Source organism: Cynocephalus volans, chromosome 2 (assembly GCF_027409185.1).
Source record: "Cynocephalus volans isolate mCynVol1 chromosome 2, mCynVol1.pri, whole genome shotgun sequence".
Classification (NCBI taxonomy): domain Eukaryota; kingdom Metazoa; phylum Chordata; class Mammalia; order Dermoptera; family Cynocephalidae; genus Cynocephalus; species Cynocephalus volans.
This window is the reverse complement of record NC_084461.1, coordinates 136,800,721-136,820,325: the sequence shown is the minus strand read 5'-3', so window position 1 is coordinate 136,820,325 and position 19,605 is coordinate 136,800,721. Positions and strand designations below refer to the sequence as shown.

Here is a 19,605-nt window from a genome sequence, read left to right as displayed (position 1 = left end):
TGATTGTTCTTATCTTTATGTGAAAAATTATTAGATTTAAAGGGGAATAACAAGATTTGTGAGTGGAACTTGAAGCCTTTAAAAAAAAGATAGGTTTTCAAGTGGTCAACTTGAGTCAGTAACTATAACAATCCTTCTCATACCCAGACCTACCCTCAGATATTTAAAATAGGCCGGTCAATAACTCCCAACCTTATAGTTTATAGCTGAGACCTCTCCTTTGAACTCCGGGCAGCAACACTCAGCTTGTTGCTTGGGATGCTTCAGAGGCATCACAGACCAAGATATTCCAGTTGAAACCTTCTCTGACACCTGAATCCGTGCTCCATAAACTGTGCCACTTGTACCACCCTTGATTTTCCTTTCCTCTCACCACACTCTGAACTGACCCATCTTCAAGGCCACTTTCTTTACCTCCATTAGATATTTGGAATCTGTCCCTTTTGCTTCATTTCCCATGGTGAGACTATCATCGTTTTTCCTGAAGTGCCTAGGACCCCCGAGCTGGTCCCTAAGCTACTCTACCCAGCAAGCATCTACACAAACCAGACCATGCTCCACCCTCCGAAAGCCCCTCCCTAGCTTCCCATTGTGTTCTGACCATGCTCCTGCCATCTCTTTGTCCTGTTCACCATGCAGCTCTGCGATTCTTAAGTTCCTCAAATGCACCAAGCTCCTTCCTACCTCAGAGTCTTTACATTTGCAGTTCCCTTTGCCTGGAATGCTGTTCTGTCTGCTCTTTCCACAGCTGGCTCCATTCTTCAAGTCTTAATTTAAATGTCACCTCCCCAGAGAGCCTTCTCTGATTAAAAGGAGTTGGTCTTGCCCACCTCCACCTGCCACTATTTGCTATCCAATGTCTTTTCTTATTAGTGTTCATCACAATATGCAGTTATTCTGTTTGTTGTCTTATTGTTCTGTGACTGTTGCTCCTATTAGAAAATAAGGTTCGTGAAAGCAGAAACTTTGTCTGTCTTGTTGCTGTAGTTCCAGTGCGTGGAGCACTAATTCTCCAATTCTGGTGGCTAACAGAGTAGGAGCTCAGTAAACATTTTTTCAATCAATTAATTTAAATATACCCAACTATACCAAGATATTTATTAAGTAAAAAAGGTAAGATACAAAACAATATATAATGTGTAATTCCATCTGTGTTTCTTAAATGTTTACACACACTCACACACATACATTAAGGATATACAAGAAAGTAGCAATTGTGGTTACCCCTGGAGTAGGGACTATGGATCAAGGAAGAAAACAGGAAATTTTAAAATTTTATATGCCTTTTTCTTATTGGGATTTTCCACTATGTGCCTATATTTCTTTTATAATAATGATAATAAGAAAAAAACCATCTCCTAGTATTGTTATTAACAGGAATATGGAATACCAAAAAAGTACGAAGAATCTCAGAATAAAGGACGGATATTTAAAGGGAGTAAATTTAGCTTTATGAAAAACCCATAACATTGTCCATATTTTCCTCATTCCACTGAGGACCTGTGAAAGTTTCCTCCAGCTTTGGTGCTAGTCTGCAGTCTGGCACTTGACAGACATCATAGCTTCTGTCCTCATGGATAAGAGCAAGGGCTCTGGACTCAGAAGCGCTTGGTCTGAATCCCAGTTCTGCCACTTACTACCTGTAGGACCACTGACAACTTACTTAAACTCCACAAGCCTCAGTTTTCTGCATCTGTAAAATGGGATGATAGCAGCACTTCTAATAGGGCTGTTGGCAGGATCAAATGTGATAATGTAACACACTTAGCACAGAGTGTTGCACATAGTAAGTGCTCAGTAAGTGGCAATTATTATTTTATACATTGTGTGCTGATACCCGTGAACTTCCTTTGAACGTTGAGTTCAGATTTCTGCATGTTAGAGGAGACATCATGTTGCAAGATGGCAGGGTGGTACTGCTTATCAGCCCATTGTTCAGTTTCCCTGTAGGCAGTCTCCAGATTCATCTGCACAACAATGACATGGAAAGTACTTGATTATTTTATTGCATCTTGTCATTATTTTATAAAATCGTGTGAATGAAAAAATGGAAGTACCAATAGTGTGATAAGAAATGTACATACATCAAGTTAGAGAAAAGACAACCCACAGAATGGGAGAAAATGTTTGCAAATCATTTATCTGATAAGGGACTTGCATTCAGAATATATAAAGTACTCTTACAACTCAATAATAAAGAGACAACCTAATCAAAAAGTGCGCAAAGGGTTTGAATAGACATTTCTCTAAAGAGGGTAAACAAATGGCCAATAAGCCCATGAAAAGATATTCAACATCACTAATCATCAGGGAAATGCAAATCAAAATGAGGAAGCCACTTTGGAAAACAGTCTAGTAGCTACTCAAAATTTTAAACATAGTTACTGTAATAGTCAGCAATTCCACTCTTAGGTATCTACCCAAGAGAACATGTTTACGTAAACGTTAATAGCAGCATTATTCATAATAGCCAAAAGGTGGAAACAACCCAAATGTCCCTCAACTGATGAATGGATAGATAATATGTGGTATGTTTAGACAATAGAATATTAGCTGACAATAAAAAGGAGTGAAATACGGGTACATATTGCAACATGGATGAACCCTGAAAATATTATGCTAAATGAATGCAGTCAGTCACAAAAGACCACATATGGATGTTCCCATTTATGTAAAATGTCCAGAAAAGGCAAATCCATAGAGATAGAAAATAGCTTAGTGGTTGCCAGGGGCTGAAAGAATAGGAAGGGTTGGAGTAGAAAGTGACTGTACAGGGTTTCTTTTTTGGGGGAAAAATATTCTGGAATTAGATAGTGGTGATGGTTGCACAACTCTGTGAATGTACTAGAAAGGTTAAATTGTACATTTTATTTATATTTTACTTTATCAATATACAATGTAGTTGATTTTCGTGTCCCTTTACCAATGCCTCCTTTCTCCTCTCCCTCCTCCCTCCGTCAACCTCCTAATATGTTCACTTGTCTTAACAAGTTCAAGGAACTGTGATTGCTGTGTCTTCTTCCCTGCCCCCGCATTTATTTGTTTGTATATTTAATTATTTATTTATTGTTAGCTCCCACAAATAAGTGAGAACATGCGGTATTTCTCTTTCTATGCCTGGCTTATTTCACTTAATAAAATTTTCCCTAAGTCCATCCATGTTGCTGTGAATGGTAGTATTTCATTTTTTTTTTTTATAGCAGAGTAGTATTCCATTGTGTAGATAAACCTCATTTTCCTTATCCACTCATCTGATAATGGATATTTGGGCTGGTTAAAATGTGCATTTTAAGGGCCGAGCCCGTGGCGCACTTGGTAGAGTGCTGCGCTGGGAGCGCGGCGACGCTCACGCTGCGGGTTCGGATCCTATATAGGACTGACCGGTGCACTCACTGGCTGAGTGCCGGTCACGAAAAAACGACAAAAAAAAAAAAATGTACATTTTAAATAGGTGAATTATATAGGATGTGAATTTTATATCAATAAAACTGTTTAAAAAGGAGTACATGTATTATTAACTCTTAATACAAAAAGAGAAATCATTAGATTTGTTGAAAGGAATGAATCTTTAGCCTCCACTGAATGTTCTTAAGGCTGTTGCTATTTTTTGATTTGTGAAGGAAAATAATCGAATTGAAGCTGTATTAGGAAAGACAATCAAAAATTGTTTAAAAATGGAGGTGTAATTGGAAATTTTATATCACTTTTTATTCCTTAGGAGCAAATGTTTACAGAATAAATTTGTTGTTTGACTTTTGTACTTTCAACATTAGTCACATTTTCAGAAACAGGTTATGTATGGAAGTAGGATCTATGTATACTGTGTCATGAAGAAGTCAGACAATCTCTTAGTTCTCTACATTTCCCATTTCTTTAATGCCAGATCATCAAGCAGACTTTCCCTAAGGAATGATTCAGATGATACTAGAAGACTTCACATAATTATTTGGGTCGCTGGAAAATTCTAAAGCTCATGTAAAAAGAAATTTTGGGTTATAGATCAGTCTTTTGTGAGTTTGGTTGGGTAAAGTCAGCCCTGGAAAGATGTTTTATTTTGGCCATAACTAAGTATGCAAATAATAGTGACATAAGTAATAGGATGATTATTAAATCTCACAAAACTAAAATTCTGAATTGAGTTGAGTTTGGTTGGTCCAGCAGCAGCCAAACAATTTCTGAGGCCCAAATCAGTTCTGCTAAGAGCTGGAGATAAAATGGTAGATGATACAGACACAACCTTGCCCTCCTGAGGCCAAGTGGAGAAGAAAGACATTAAACAAGTTAATGAATAAATAAAATAATTATTCATTATTCAGATTCCATTATTATACTCATTATTCATGGATTTCATATTTGCTAATTCACCTACTCACTAAAATTCATTCATAACCTCAAAATCAATGCTCACAGCACTTCTGAGGTCATTTGAGGACTTATGCACGCACAGAAAAAAAATTGAATAGTTCAACACACACTGCTATGGATTGAATGTTTGTGTCCTGTCCAAATTCATATGTTTAAATTTTAACCCCCAATGTGATGGCACTAGGAGATGGGGCCTTTAGTAGATGATTAGTTCATAAAGGTGCAGCCCTAATGAATGGGATTAGTGCCCTTATAAGAGAGAATGTAAAGAGCTCCCTCCTCCCTTCTGCCATGTGAGGACCCAGTGAGAACATGGCCATCTATGAATGAGGAAGTGGCTCCGTAGCACACGTTAGATGTACTGGCACCTTGATCTTGGATTTCATAGCCTTCAGACTGTGAGAAATAAATTTCTGTTGTTTATAAGACACCCAGGTTATGGTATTTTGTTATACCAGCCCGTACTGACTAAGACACACACATTCCCAGTTGATGTCAAGCAAGGGGACATCCACCTTCTTGTTTCAACTCTCATTCTGTAAACAAGTGTCCCTTTGGTGCCACACTTTTCATATTTTGTGCTTTTTGTTGGTTATTTTGGCTTAAACAGTCCCCAAGTATGGTGCTGAAGTGCTGTCTAGTGTTCCTGGGCACAAGAAGGCTGTGATGCGCCTTACAGAGAAAATGTGTTAGATAAACTCTGTTGAGGCATTAGTTATAGTGTTGTTGGTTGTGAGTTCAGTATTAATGAATCAGTGATAAATATTAAATAAGGTGTCTCTAAACAGAAATGTATATAAAACTAGGTCATGTATTGATTGATTGATGAAAATATTGTGACCAGAGGTTTGAAGAAACCTAATCCTGTAGTTCCTCCAGGAGCAATGGTTTGGTATTCACTAACTCTGTTCATGGTGACTTTATAGAACATATCCACCACAAATAACGAGAATTAACTGTATATCAGGAAAAGCGCCATGAAGGGAGCTGCAAAGGTGCTGAGAGTGATGTATGTGGGGGGTCTGTTCTTAACAGTGTGGTCAAAGAAGCCTCTCAGGGGAGGTGACAGTTAAGTTGAGACATAAAGGATGAAGAGAAACTGCAGAGCCAGAGGAGGAGCATTTAAGCAGAGGGAACAGGAGGGTCTGCAGGTGAGAAGGCCTTGGATGGTGTGGAGAACTGAAGCCATGCTGGGAGATAACGGAGAAGTAGGCAGCGGTCAGCCCCAAAGGGCCTTTTGGGCCAGGCTAAAGAGTTTGCGTTTTATACTAAAGGTACGGAATAAAGTTACAAGCTGCAAAGTTATAAGCAGGGCAGCAGCAATCAAGTTATTTTCTTTTTCCTAGTCTGGGTACCAGTCTGTTCTCATCACTTGGCTATAGAGTCACTGATCATCCCTCATGTCCCTCTGTATTTCCAGGACAGAAGTGGAACCAACCACTGTGGCCAGAGTGCGAAATGCTGCGGTACATGTTTCAGTTTGTGTTTGTGGATTAAATGACCGAGACCTGGGATTCTATGACTGTTGCTGTGAAGAAACCAAAGCAGGGATTTTCCTCAGAACCAGGACAAACCCAGAATTCAGGCCTCTGCTTTGCAGGCTGACTGACAGACCAGTGGTGGGGAGAGCTTAGTTCTCAGCTCTGACAAAGGCAGACCTGCCACCCTTTCCCCTGTCCCCAGGTGGGAGCTGGCAGGAGATCATAGCTACTTTAATTCCAAGCAGCTCATGAACAAAGGCTGTAAAGTTGCTAAGAAACCTGCTTTTCTGAGGGTTCACCGTGTGTTTTGTTGTTTCCATGGCATTGTGTGTGTGTGTGAGTGTGAGCACACCGAGGGCTGTCACTCTGCCAGCCCCAAATGAAGTCACACTTGAAGGGAAGAACTGCAGGTTGCCCTGGGGCACCATCATGGACCCAAGGTAGCCCCAAGCCTGGCAGCCCAGGCATTGAGGGTAAACAAAAGAGGAGCCAGCTGCCCGAGGCCAGAGGTTGGCAGAGCTGTGAGCAGCTGCAAGAAGGAAGCCTTGGATGCTGAATGTGGGACTCCCAACAAAAGCTCAGAAGCCCTGAGGTGGGAGATATCAACAATAGATCCATGAGGGGGTCCCACCCCCACCCTACCCCTAGCTGAGCTTGGAAAATAAATCCTCAACAAGGCCAGGGCCGTTGCAACATACTAGATGCAAGATCTGTAAACCCGTAAGAGTACAGGCTGACCATTATCTAATTTGCCTCCTTTCTCCCTATTCTGATATAGAGAATCCGAGGCCTGGAGGGGAAAGAACTGTCTCAAGGGCACATAGCATATGTATCAGTCTGATTCTGCTGCTTATAACAAAATATATGGAACTGGGTATTTTATAAAGAAAACAAAATTTATTTGCTTAAAGTTTTGGAGGCTAGGAAGACCAAAGTCCAGGGAATATGTCTGGTGAGGGTGTTGGTGGTGGTGACAGTGGCTCAGGGGTCTCATACTGCAAGATGGTGGAAGCAGAGAGAGCAGAGAGAGACAGTTCCTCGCGCAGTGTCCTTTTAAAGCCCTCAGAACCACGCCCCTGACAACCATTATTAATCCATTCACTACAGCATGGTCCTACAATCTAATCACCTCTTCAAGGCCCCACCTTCCAATTACCATAATAGGATTTCCCACCTTCAACAGCATATAGCAAATGCAGGAGCACTGCCTATCAGAAGGTCAGTGGGCTGTGAGTGGAGGAAAAAAGGCCTGAGGTGCATCTGAAACTATGTTACTCATCCTTTTGTCCATTCATCAAATATCTATTGAGCCCCTAACTAGGTTCCAGGAGGCCCCAGGCCCTAATCCAACCAAATTCAGAGAAAAGGAGAACCTAAAACTACATAGCTCCCACTCTGGCTAAGCAGTTTAGCTACCGTGGATTCATCTCTCTCTTGCAGGCTTGGGAGGAGGAGAAGCTAAAATGTATAAGAAAGGTATCTCCCCCATCTTCCCACCTGCTCCAGGGTGGAAGGCCCTTTCCTCCCAGGGGTCGGTTTCTTTGAGGAGGCACCAGAGGGCCAGTTGCCCTGAACTTGTTTCTCACTCTGTAGGCCCTGGGAGCCTACTATGTGCCCAGGACCTGGAGCTCCTCACTTCCCTGCTCTAGACATCAGTCGAGGACATTCTGATGTGCTCACTCTGCCTGATGAAATACCCTGTAATGGTTCCTATTGCTCTCAAAGTAGAGATCAGAGACTCCTTAACATGGCCCACAAGGTACTGTACGGTGCAGCTTCTGTCTGTCCCCTCCTCTTGTTCTGCTCCTTCCCTCCCCGTCTCTGCTCCAGACTCACTGACCATACCCATCATGCTTCTCCCATGGGGTCTCTGCACATGCTGCCTCTGCACCTGGAATATTCTCCCGTTCCCATTCCCTTCTTTTTTTCAGAGTAAGAGAGTTTAATCGTTTTAAAGAAATGATTAAATATTTTAGAGGAAAATAGAGATGAAAATTTATCTTATTAATGAGTGGTAAAAGATTTTTCAAGCAAAAAAACAAAGGAAGTTATCAAGAAAAGATTGACACATTTGGCCACGTCAAATTTGTGTCCAAATAAATTTAATAAAAAAATGCAAATATAGGACAAAGCTTTAACATCTACATGTAATGGAACATTCTTGTGTGTTGACAATAAAAGAGCTAAAACTTAAAAAACATATAATAAAAGATATAATCAGACAATTAACAAATTAGCCTTGAGTACCAGAAGCATTCTACTTTTACATGACAGGGACAACAGTTTAACTTCACCATCTTGCACCAGAGCTACACCAGCTCCTCATCTCTTGAGACATGACTTTTAAAAAATTGAGATAAGGGCCGAGCCCGTGGCGCACTTGGTAGAGTGCTGCGCTGGGAGCGCGGCGACTCTCCCGCCGCGGGTTCGGATCCCATATAGGAATGGCCAGTGCGCTCACTGGCTGAGTGCTGGTCACGAAAAAGACAAAAAAAAAAAAAAAAAAAAAAAAAAAAAAAAAAAAATTGAGATAAAATTCACATACCACAAAATTCACTATTTTAAAGTGTACAATTCAGTGGTTTTTAATATAGTCACAAGGTTGTGCAATCATCACCACTTCCTAATTCCAGAATATTTTTATTACCCCCAAAAGAAACCCGATACCAACTAGCAGTAACTCCCAATTCCCTCTTCCTCTGGGCTCCTGACAACCACCAATCTTCTTTGTCTCCATGGATTTTCCTATTTTGAACATTTCACATAAATGGAGTTATACAGTATGTTGCCTTTTGTGTCTGGCTTCTGTCACTTAATGTAATGTTTTTAAGGTTCATACATGTTGTAGCATGATCAGTACTTCATTCCTTTTTATGGCTGAATAAAATTCCATTGTATGGGCATACAACATCTGTTTGTATATTTATCAGTTGATGGGCATGTGGGTTGTTTCCACTATTTGGTTATTATGAATAATGCAGTAATAAACATTTCTGCACAAGTTTTTAGTGAAAATGTTTTTGTTTCTCTTGGGTATATATATGTATAGGAGTGAAATAGCTAAGTATTATGGGAATTCTATGTTTAACTTTTTGAGTTATGTCAAACTTTCATATGTCAAACTGTTCTTCACAATGGCTGCAGCATTTCACATTCCCACCAGCAATGTATGAGAGTTTAAATTTCTTCATGTCCTCACTAACACTTGTTGTTCTCCATTAAAATAAATTATAGCCATCCTAATGATATATCATCATGGTTTCAATTTGCATTTCCCTAATGACTAACGATGTTGAGATCTTTTAATGTGCAATTTGTGTATGTTTCATGGCTATTTGTATATCTTCTTTAAAGAAATGTCTGTTCAAATCTCTGTCCATATTTTAATTGGGTTATTTATCTTTTCATTGTTGTAAGAGTTCTTTATATATTCTGGATACCAGACCCTTGTCAAATATATGATTTAAAAATATTTTCTTGTTTTATGGGTTGTCTTTTCACTTTCTTGATAGTGTCTTTGAGGCACAAAAGTTTTTAATTTTGATGAAGTCCAGTTTATCTATTATTTAGTTGTTTGTGCTTCTGGTATCATATTTAAGAGACCATTGTCTAATCCAAGGTGAAGATTAACGCCTATGTTTTAAACCATTGTCTAATCCATGAAGATTAACATCTATGTTTTCTTCTAATAATTTTTTAGTTTTAATTTTTACAGTTAAGTCTTTGATACATTTTAAGTTAATTTTTATATATAGTGTGAGGTAGTGGACCAACTTCATTCTTTTGTATGTGGATATCCAGTTGTTCTAGCATCGTTGTTTGAAAAGACTACTTTGCCCCATTGAATGGTCTTGAGACCCTTGTCAAAAATCAATTGACCCCATAGGCCGGCCCGTGGCTCACTCGGTAGAGTGCGGTGCTGATAACAACAAGGCCACGGGTTCGGATCCTATATAGGGATGGCCGGTTTGCTCACTGGCTGAGCGTGGTGCTGACAACACCAAGCCAAGGGTTGAGATCCCCTTACCGGTCATCTTTTAAAAAAAAAAATCAATTGACCACAGATGTATGGGTTTACTTCTGGGCTCTCAATTCTATTCTGTTCATCTATACGTCTATCCTTATGCCCATACAACTTTTCAGGATTGTGGTGGCTAGTCTGGATCATTTGCATTTCTGTATGAATTCTAGGATCACCTTGTCCATTTCTACATGAAGGGCAGTTGGAATTTTAATAGGTATTGCATTGAATCTGTAGGTCAGTATGGCAAGCATTCCCATCTTAATATTAAATCTCCAATCCATGAGCAGTGGGTATCATTTATTTAGGTCTTCTTTAACTTCCTTCAACAATATTTTGTAGTTTTCAGTTTTGCACTTAGACTAAATTTATTCGTAAGTATTTTATTCTTTTTGATGCTGTTATAAATGGATTTTCTTAATTTCATTTTTGGATTGTTCATTGCCAGTGTAGAAATACAACTTACTTACTTATTTATTATTTATTAATTTATGTCAGTCTAGCTGAAGGTTTGTCCATTTTGTTAATATTTTTAAAGAACCAGCTCTTGGTTTCATTTTTTTTTTCTATTTTTTTTTTTTCTAATCTCTTCCATTTATTTCTGCTCTAGTCTTTATCATCAACTTCCTTCTGCTTGATTTTAGTTTGCTCTTCTTCTTTTAGTTTCTTAAGGTGGAAGTTTAGGTTATTGACTTAAATCTTTATTCTTCTTTTTAAAAAGCCTATCACACCTGGTATTCCCAGGTTGTCTCCCACCCCAGTACTAACAAGAGCCAACCCTGCTTAGCTTCTGAGATCAGATGAGATTGGGCATGTTCAGGGTGGTATGGCCATAGACTCTTCTTTTTTAATGTAGGCATTTACAGCTATAAATTTCCCTTTTGAGCATTGCTTTTACTTCATCCCATACATTTTGATATGTTGTGTTTTTATTTTCTTTTATCTCAAATTTTCTAATTTCTCTTTGATTTTGTTTTTGAAGAAATTAAATTGGTTATTTAAAAGTGTTTGTTTAATTTCCATAGTTGTGAATGTTTCAAGTTTTTCCCTATTATGGGTTTCTAATTTTAATCTATTGTGGTTGGAGAACACATTTTACATTATTTCAATCCATTAAAATTTACTGAATCTTGTTTTATGACCTAATGTATGGTCTATCCTGAAGAATGTTCCATGTGCACTTGAACTCTGTTTTTGCTCTTTTACTTCCCTCCTCGTTTGTGTTATTATATTTGCTGTTGATGGGTGGAGTGCTCTATGGATGCCAGTTAGTGTTAGTTGGTTTATAGTGTTGTTCTAGTCTTTTAGTTACTTGTTGATCTTATATCTACTTGTTTTATCCATTATTGAAAGTGGGGTATGAAGTCTTCAACTATTATTATTGAATAATTCTTGTTTATTTCTTCCTTCAATTCTGTCAGTTTTTGCTTCATGTGTTTTGGGACTGTGTTGTTAGGTGCATATGTATTTATTGTGTCATATCTACTTGACAGATTGATCCTTTTATCATTATAAAATGTCTTTGCCTCTAGCAAAAATTATCCTAAAACGTATTTTATCTGATATTATAGCCACTCCAGCTCTTTTTTGGTTACCGTTTGTATGGCATATCTTTTTCCACCTTTTAATTTATTTTTTTTCCTTTGGCCAGTATGGGGATCCAAACCCTTGACCTTGGTGTTATCAGCACCATGCTCTCCCAAGTGAGCCAGTGGCTAGCCCTAGCTTTTAATTTTAAACTTCTATGTGTTTTTGAATCTAAAATGTGTCTCTTGTAGACAGCTTATAGTTGCATCTTTTAAAACAAATTTCATTCTGCCAGCCTGTGCTCTTTATGTGGAGAATTTAATCCATTTACATTTAATGTAATTACTGATAAGATTTCTGCCATTTTAGTTTTTGTTTTTTATGTCTTATATCATTTTTCTCATTGTCTCCATTACTGCTTTCTTTTGTGTTAAATAGGTATTTTGTAGTCTACCGTTTTGATTCCCTTCTCTCTTTTTTCCCCTTCTATATATTTTTGAGTTATTTTCTCAGTCATTTTCCTGGAGATTACAATTAACATCTTAATTAAAAACATTCTATTTTGGATTAATACTAATTTAATTTCAGTAGTATATAGCAACTTTGTTCCAATATACCTCTGCTCACTCTCTCTTCCTTTGTTCTGTTATTGTCATATAAATTACATTTTTACACAATGTGTGCCCATCAGAAGATTTATAATTATTGATTTATGCAGTTTTCTTTTAAATTAGATAGGAGGAAAAAAGAGTTATAAACAAACAAAACCCTTGTATACTGTCATCTATATTTACCTATGTAGTTACCTTGATCGGTGTTTTTTATTTCTCCATGTGGACTTGAATTACTGGGTTCAGTCAATGGAAGGTGTGGCAGATGACTGGAAGGTAGAAAAGGAGAGAGGAAAGGGTATGTATTCTTCCCATCCCCTCCCTGTTTTGGCAGTTGCTGCAGTTTTATACCTATAGCTGTAGTTCCTGGGAAGCCCCTCCCCCTGGCTATAGCCTTCTCTGGGTTCCAGTAACACTACTGCTTCTTGCTTCTTGAGGCTTAGGAGTGGTAACAGCTTCCCATTTTTGCTAATCCTTAGGTGCTTCACCACCCTTGGTTTTCTTAACTCTACCCACACTTCTTAAATAGTCTCTTTGTTAAACTCTCTTCTGTTATCCTGTGAGTGAGCTATTTCATGCCAAGACCTTGGCTGATTCAGCATGCTCCATGACCTCCCACTAAGGTCAAGTTCTCATAACATAATTTCACATGCAGTTCTCCTTTGTGGACCTTACCACAATCCTAACTATACACTTCTTTTAATGATCATTTGATTAATGTCTGTTTACCCAACTAGACTTAAGTGCTGTGAGGGCAGAGAGTGTGTGTTTTGGCTGATCTTTGCACAATCTTTTAATTTCTAACAGAGTGACTGGCATATAGTAGGCACTTAATACTCATACATTTTTACTGAATAAATGGCTAATATTTTTGTCTTATCTATTTCATGAAATCCTTCTGAGAGGCTGGGGGACAACAGGTACAAAGGACTTTTTACAAATGGAATCTCCCCACATCTACAAAATGAAAAGGTGGTATTGTGTGAGGCTAACATGGGAGAGGGGATACTGAAAACCTGAACTGTGTCACTCGCCACTATGTTACTTTGAGTCAGGGTTTTCTCTGGGCCTGTTTTCTTATCTGAAAAATTGAGAATTTGAAACAGTATTCAGAGGCACCAATGACCTTTAAGAAGACCTCTCATTCTATGGTTCAAAGCTGCCACCTGGGCCAGATTTCCTTTCCTGTATTCAGCCTTCTCCAAGCCCTGGACCATGGCATTCTCTGGTGGGCCCTGAGTGATAGCACTGGGGGCAGCCTCTGCTCGTGGTCACTTGTAGCCCTCCACTAAGACTCAACCATAAGACCATAGGAGCTGGAAGCGTCATCCAAAAACTTGTCATTTTACTGTGGAAAACTGAGGCCTAGCTAGGGGAAGGATTTGCAGAAGATCTCACTGAGTTTTTCACACAGCTGGGTCAGCCAGTGCTTTCATGGTATTAGACAAACCTAATACCCAATAGCATCAAAATGTTTTGGTAAGTGAGTATTTGTGGCTGATGAAATAATTTCATATTGTCACTGCCCTCCTGAAATCTTCCATTCCTGGGTGTAGTTTCTAAGACCCTCTGTGGGCTGCCCCGCCTAACTCTTTGAGCTCACCTCCTTCTGTGCCTCCAGCACAGGAACTCCTTCCTACCTCGGGCCTTTCCACTGGCTATTCCATCTGCCCGGAACTCTCTTTCCTCAATTGCCTCTTGGTTCACACTCCTTCATGTCTTTTAGCTCTGACAGAGAGGCATTCCTGACCATTCTAGCTAATGTTCCCAATCTATAAATATCATTGTTTTATACCCTTCATGGCCCTATTTGCATCTGAAATCATCTTAGTTATTTATTTTAGATCTGCCTTTCCCTCCAGAACGATGGCTGCTGGGAATTTGTTCACTGTGCTGGGTACTGAGTGGGTGCTCAATAAATAGTGAGGAATCATGGAAGGGAGAATGGCACAAGACAAGAAATAAGCCAGAGACCACTTTAGAGAAAGTCTGGAGGTTTACTCAACAACAGTCACAATCACAATTATACATGTTAAGTCAGTTCTTCACAAAGGCTCACTTTTCCAGGCAGGAGAAGAGAGGTTGGTGGTCTTGAGCTTTCTCTATGGAATCCCAGTCTGACTTCCCAAATATTCCCTGCCTGCAACCCCTTTGGGATCCATATTTCAAGCCAGTAACAGAGCAAGACCCTAATCCTGTTGTCTGGCACCGCTGAATCAAAGCCATTTTGGAAGCAAATATTAAGATGACCTTGTCACTTGGTATGTAGTTCCAACTCACACCCAGAGGTGGCAGCGGGCCTTGGCTTAAGATCGAGTTTGAACTCAATTACTTGGATTTTTCACAAAGAGCATCAGTTGAAAACAATAAAGAATTCCAGAACAGAACTGCACTCCTTCTTCCTCTCCCACACTTGTAAATCTTCAGAAAACAGTACAAATGCATTGCCTCCTCAGAATTATAAAAGATCACCCAATCTGTACAAACAAGGGATTGATCAGTAAAGCAAGGAATCCAGATTTCTCAGTTATTAGTAAAGTGCTTTGCCACTCTTTTGAGACTCCGGATTCTAGAAGAATGGAGGTGCACAGAAAGAAATATGGAGCCACTTTTGAGGACATTACCTATTTCTTAAGAAGGAAAAGAAATTCAACAGGTAGGATGTGTGAAAAGTGAATGTAATGTGGACTTTGGAAATCCACATGCTACATTTTCCCGAAAAACTGCTCTTTCTCCTCTGGGCCTAATGTCACACCCGCCTGTCAGATCTCTTCTGTGGATGTTACACCGCTTTCCTCTGGGCTGTTTCTTCCTAAAGGGAAGAATGGACAGTTCCTGGTCTATTTTCAAAGTTGAAAGTTCCAATTGGAACTACAAGATGGAATGGCTTTTCACACACATGCCTGCAAATTCAGCCACTTCTAAGGCCTGTACTTACAGCAAAGATGCTCTTTGCATTCTGAAATGTTTCTGCAGTCCCTCTTTGGAAAGAGTGCTGGTGGGGCACATGGTCGTGACAATTTCTAGCAACACCTTGTGTTGTGACATCATCCTCAGAATTTCCTTTAGAGGTAAAGGGGCCCACATTCTCACCCATTATCTGGCTGAGTTCTATTGAGTATCAGCTGGGAATGGGAGCAAAACCTGAATCCTTGAGACAGGTGGTTTTCAAAAAAGAGGCCGAAACAATGAGTTGCTTATTACAAGTATTTGCAATCAGTCAGTTGCTAGATAAAATCTAACCAACAACATTCTGTCCCTCCTTCTCCTATTACACACTTTGTCGAGCCCCAGGACGAACTAGTGTGGGCTCAGCAATTATGAATGCCAGAGTGCTCGGGGGACACGCCCAACTGCCTGGGGTATGAAACCAGACTGGAAAGGAGAACCAAAGTATGGGAAAGAGAAAGGCTGAGGACGGCTTGTTGGCTCCTTCTTCCCCAGGAAGCTTGGTCTTGTGGAGAACACAGCTGCCCACTTGGAGTGAGGCCATTTGGAAATCTAGTCAGTGCTCTGCAATCCTTCATCCCAATGGCAATGGACAGGACAAGCACTCTGTTTGGGGGTTGGGATGGGGGCCTAATGAGGTAATGCAAGGCCTTCTCTCAGGGGCTGCTGAAGCCCTTCTAGACCATGGACTAAGTGAGTTGCCCAGCTGCCCTTTTAATTTAGAGTGTTACTTGTGCGGACTAGAACAACTCTGGTCTTTGGCTCTTGGGGGGCATCTCAGTCTCAGATCTTGCTCTAGGCCCAACATCTCCTGCTTGAAATGAGACATTAAGAAAAACACACTCATTCAATAAGAACTGCACATGCCACCAAAAATGTTCCCCTCCCCCCAACCCTGCCCCTTTATGTTTGTCTAGCAAGGCACTAGGAAATGGTTCAAGTTTAGGGATTTGCTGTACATTTGCATTTTTCTTTTTTAAAAGGCACAGTTTTTATTTTAATGATGCTGCATTGCTCTCTGCTGATGAATCTTAATTCAGCTCCCCAAACTGCAACGCTTGTTACCCAAGATTCTAGAAGGGGCCTCATCTTTTGACTTCTATAGAGGTCCACTTCTAAAGATATAGCACTCATTTGGAAGGGGACCCTAGGGATCAACCAGCAGGCTTTGCAAGCACAGGGGCTACCTCTTCTGTGGATAGCAGGCCAGAGCACGGCTTGTGCTGGGCAGAAGTGGAAGTGATCCTTTGCCAGCTACACGCTCAATCTGGGTAGTGGTGGCTTGGAGTGTTTATCCTTTCCTCCCCCAGATAAATCGAAGGCCTTGAGATCAGCCAGCATCTCAAAGGCAGATTTGTGGCTCTGTTCCCAGATTTATGTCTCAGTTATTTAATTGGGAAATGACACAATTGAGAAACACAACTCTAATTGGAATACTGATTACAAGTATTTCCTAGGCTAGCTGGTGGAAGTCATAGATTGTGGAATGTGATTTCCATTTCTGAATCAGTGGGTAGCAGGTTGGTTAAAGAAATGCTTTCTATTAGTTTGGGAGCCCTCTGGTGAGAATCTGACATGTAATTAACAAAGCAAAAGGTAAACATGAAAGGCTGGCATGGAGCTGGGTGTCCATCTCGTAGTGGGATATTGGCTTTGTCTCTCCACTGCAAATGAGTCTGCAGCTGTGATGATGGTGGGAGGTTCCAGGGCTCTAGGTCTTCCTGAAGACCACGTTGTACCAAAGCCTCTGGTAAGAGCTGATGGACACAGGTCCCCCTGCTCCCTCCGCCCAACACCACTAACTTTGGATTTCACAGATTGTTTCTGAGCTGGGGCTACCTTCACTATATTATACCTGGCTGGCTGCTTGAATCACTGCATTCTAGAAATCCACAATGGATGCTAAAAAACCAGAATCACATGTAGCATTCTAGTTTTGTAATCAAATTATAGAGTTCTTTAAAAATTCTAGAGTTTCATATGAGAACTAGAACCATCGTGAGGTCAGAGGGTAGGCACCTTGCCCACGGTTGATCCTGGAGGCTCCAGACTGTGAGGTGAACACCTTGCAGCACCTCGGCTCCTCTCCTGAGGCAGGTAATTGCCCGGGAAAGAGAGAAAGGGAAGTGGAAGCATGGATTAGGGAAATTCAGCCAGCATTTCTAGTTTGGAGGTCTTCTACTTGTCCTTTTTCATGGGCCCAAGGCAATCTGAACCAAGCCCTGAAAAGCTGGTGGCTGGGCTTCCCTGGTGCCTGCAGAGCACTAAAATGAGCATTTCAAATACCCAGAGAGCAGGGTAGACATCCCATATACCCTTGGCCGAAAAGGAATGTCTGGAGGTCCCTCTTCTGACCCATGCCTGGCAGCTGGCCAGCATTCAGTACTAAACCCTCTGAGAGCCCCAGGTATGGCCTTTGACTACATCACCTGAGGCTGTGACAGAGAACAGAAGCTGGGCAAGTAACTTCAGTCACAGGCAGAAACTAAAAGGTTCCTAGAAGAGCTTTCCCTTCTGCTGCAGATGGGTGGCATCGGTGTTAACAGCCGCCCCAGAGAGACAAACGTTGCCTCTCTTTCTAAAGCACCGTCACATATGAGAGCCACACGCGGTCTGGGCAACCTTGCAGGACTCATTTTTGGGTGGCCTAGAGCTGCCCTGGTATTCTCTTGCACAGTGCCCGAGGGGATATGGAGACAAAGTTAAAAAGGCCCCCCTGCTTTTCCACGATGCCAGCAGGGATTAGAGCAGGCTCTGCTCTCTTATGGGGTCTCTTGTGGGGCATGCTCTCCACCCCACCCCATGACTCAGGGGCTCAAGGACCAGGCAGATCTCTTGCTCCAGTTTCAAGAGCCCTCTTCACCTGGAACCATTTGGACAGCACCTTTTACACCATGGTGCCCACGGAGGCCCTGCCTCCCTCAGGAGAGGAAGCCTGCAGTGAGTGCCACAGGGTACCCCGCTGGGCCTGCCAAGGGGACATGAAGGCTCAGTTTCTATTGAAATTTTCCAAGACTGTTGAGTTGGTGTGTTCAAACAGCCACTGCTGGGTGGGAGAGGAGGGGTTGCAGGTGTTCATGAAGATCCTGTGGTCACTTTCACTGCAGTCCATGCAACTGCCGCTGACAGGGTGGTACAGGGTCTTGTCCTACAAAACAGGGAGGTTATCAGACAGGCAGCACCAGGGACATGAACAGTCACACCGCAGCAACAATAACAGCAAGGAGGAAGCAACTGACTAGCTGCTCACTGACCTAGTCGTTTTCCTCCTGAGCACACACCAGATGCTGCCCTGCTTCCCTTGCAGTGGGCGTTGCCATGTGACTGAGTTCTGCCAGCTGGGAATGTGGGCAGAGGTGATGGAGGCCACTTCTAGGCCTGGGCCCTAAACACTGTCCACCTGCAGTCAAATTTCATTGGTCCTCATGGTGTGTTTTTTATTTTTCTTTTGAATGGACTCGGTTGCCAACATTTACAATCTAATGATTTCACATCAAAGTCTGAATTTCTAGTTTCTCTTGAATGACTGGAAAATCGGGCATGGTAGATTTGTGGAACAAATGAATGAATGGGTGGGCTCTGTTTTGAGAGGGAGTGAGGTACTACATAGTTCTTTTTTTTAAAGACCAAGCAGGTCACCCCCCTTCCCAGCCCCCCATCTCATCTTACTTTGCGGTATTTCCACAGCTGGTTGCCTTTCATGCTGTGGCAGTCATAGAGGGTGACTGGGCTGGTGTGAGAGATGGCATCAAAGCAGAACTTCTTGGTGTGCTGGGGGTCTCCAGGCCGGATGTCCTCCCTCCAGGTAAAGGTGAACACCTGCACACACAGAGACATCATGGTAGGGACAGCAAGGCAGGGGACTTTCTTTTTCTTTTTCCCTCCATTTTTTCAAAATTATGAAACTTTTAAACACAGAGGTCCAGAAAAGAGTATATTGACCATGTCTCCTGTTCTAAATCACCCAACTTCAAAAGTTACCAATTCATGGTCAATCTTGTTACAGTTCTACCCCACCAATATCCCTACCCCCACAGTATTTTGAAGCAAATGCCAGATATTGTATCATGTCAGGTATAGATACTTCAGTTAAGTACCATTCTAACAATTAAAAGTTATCGCAAAGTCCTCAGTGTCATCAAATATTGAGTCCAAGCATTCTTGGATTGCCTTAGTAATTTCTTTTCACAGTTAGTATATTTGAATCAGGATCCAAACTGGGTCCATATATTACATTTGGTTGATAAGCATTTTTTAAAAAATTTCCAGCATTTTTATTGAAGAATAATTGGCGTACGATACACTGCACACATATAAGGTGTACAATTTGATACATTTTGACATGTTTACACCCACAAAACCATCATCACAATCAAGCTAATCAACATATCCATCACCCCCAGAAGTGTCCTCAAGCTACTTTGTAATCCCTTCTTCCTGCTGCCCCCTCATACCCCAGGAACCACTGATCTGCTTTCTGTTACTAGGGATTAGTTACAATTTCTATGACTTGACGTAAAATGATCACTTACATTTATGTAAAATGTATTCTCTTTTGTCTGATTTCTTTCTCTCAATATAATTTTGCTGAGAATCATCCATGTTATAACAGCAGTTATCAGTAGTTCATTCCTTGTTATTGCTGAGCAGT

The 19,605-nt window shown here is 41.0% G+C and overlaps 1 protein-coding gene and 1 pseudogene across 1 annotated transcript in view; both read right to left on the bottom strand.

Moving 5' to 3' along the window:
• Positions 1-10,586: 10,586 nt before the first annotated feature.
• On the bottom strand, positions 10,587-10,705 carry LOC134371245 (5S ribosomal RNA; annotated as a pseudogene).
• Positions 10,706-16,933: 6,228 nt separating this feature from the next.
• Positions 16,934-19,605, bottom strand: part of GALNT10 (polypeptide N-acetylgalactosaminyltransferase 10) — a 237,888-nt gene continuing 235,216 nt past the window's right edge. Inside the window, exons 11-12 of the mRNA XM_063086762.1 lie at positions 18,624-18,773; positions 16,934-18,102 (exon numbers count right to left, since the gene is read on the bottom strand). Of these exons, the coding sequence (XP_062942832.1) occupies positions 17,944-18,102; positions 18,624-18,773 (309 nt within the window). The 3' untranslated portion in view covers positions 16,934-17,943. The remainder of the gene's footprint in view (positions 18,103-18,623; positions 18,774-19,605) is intronic.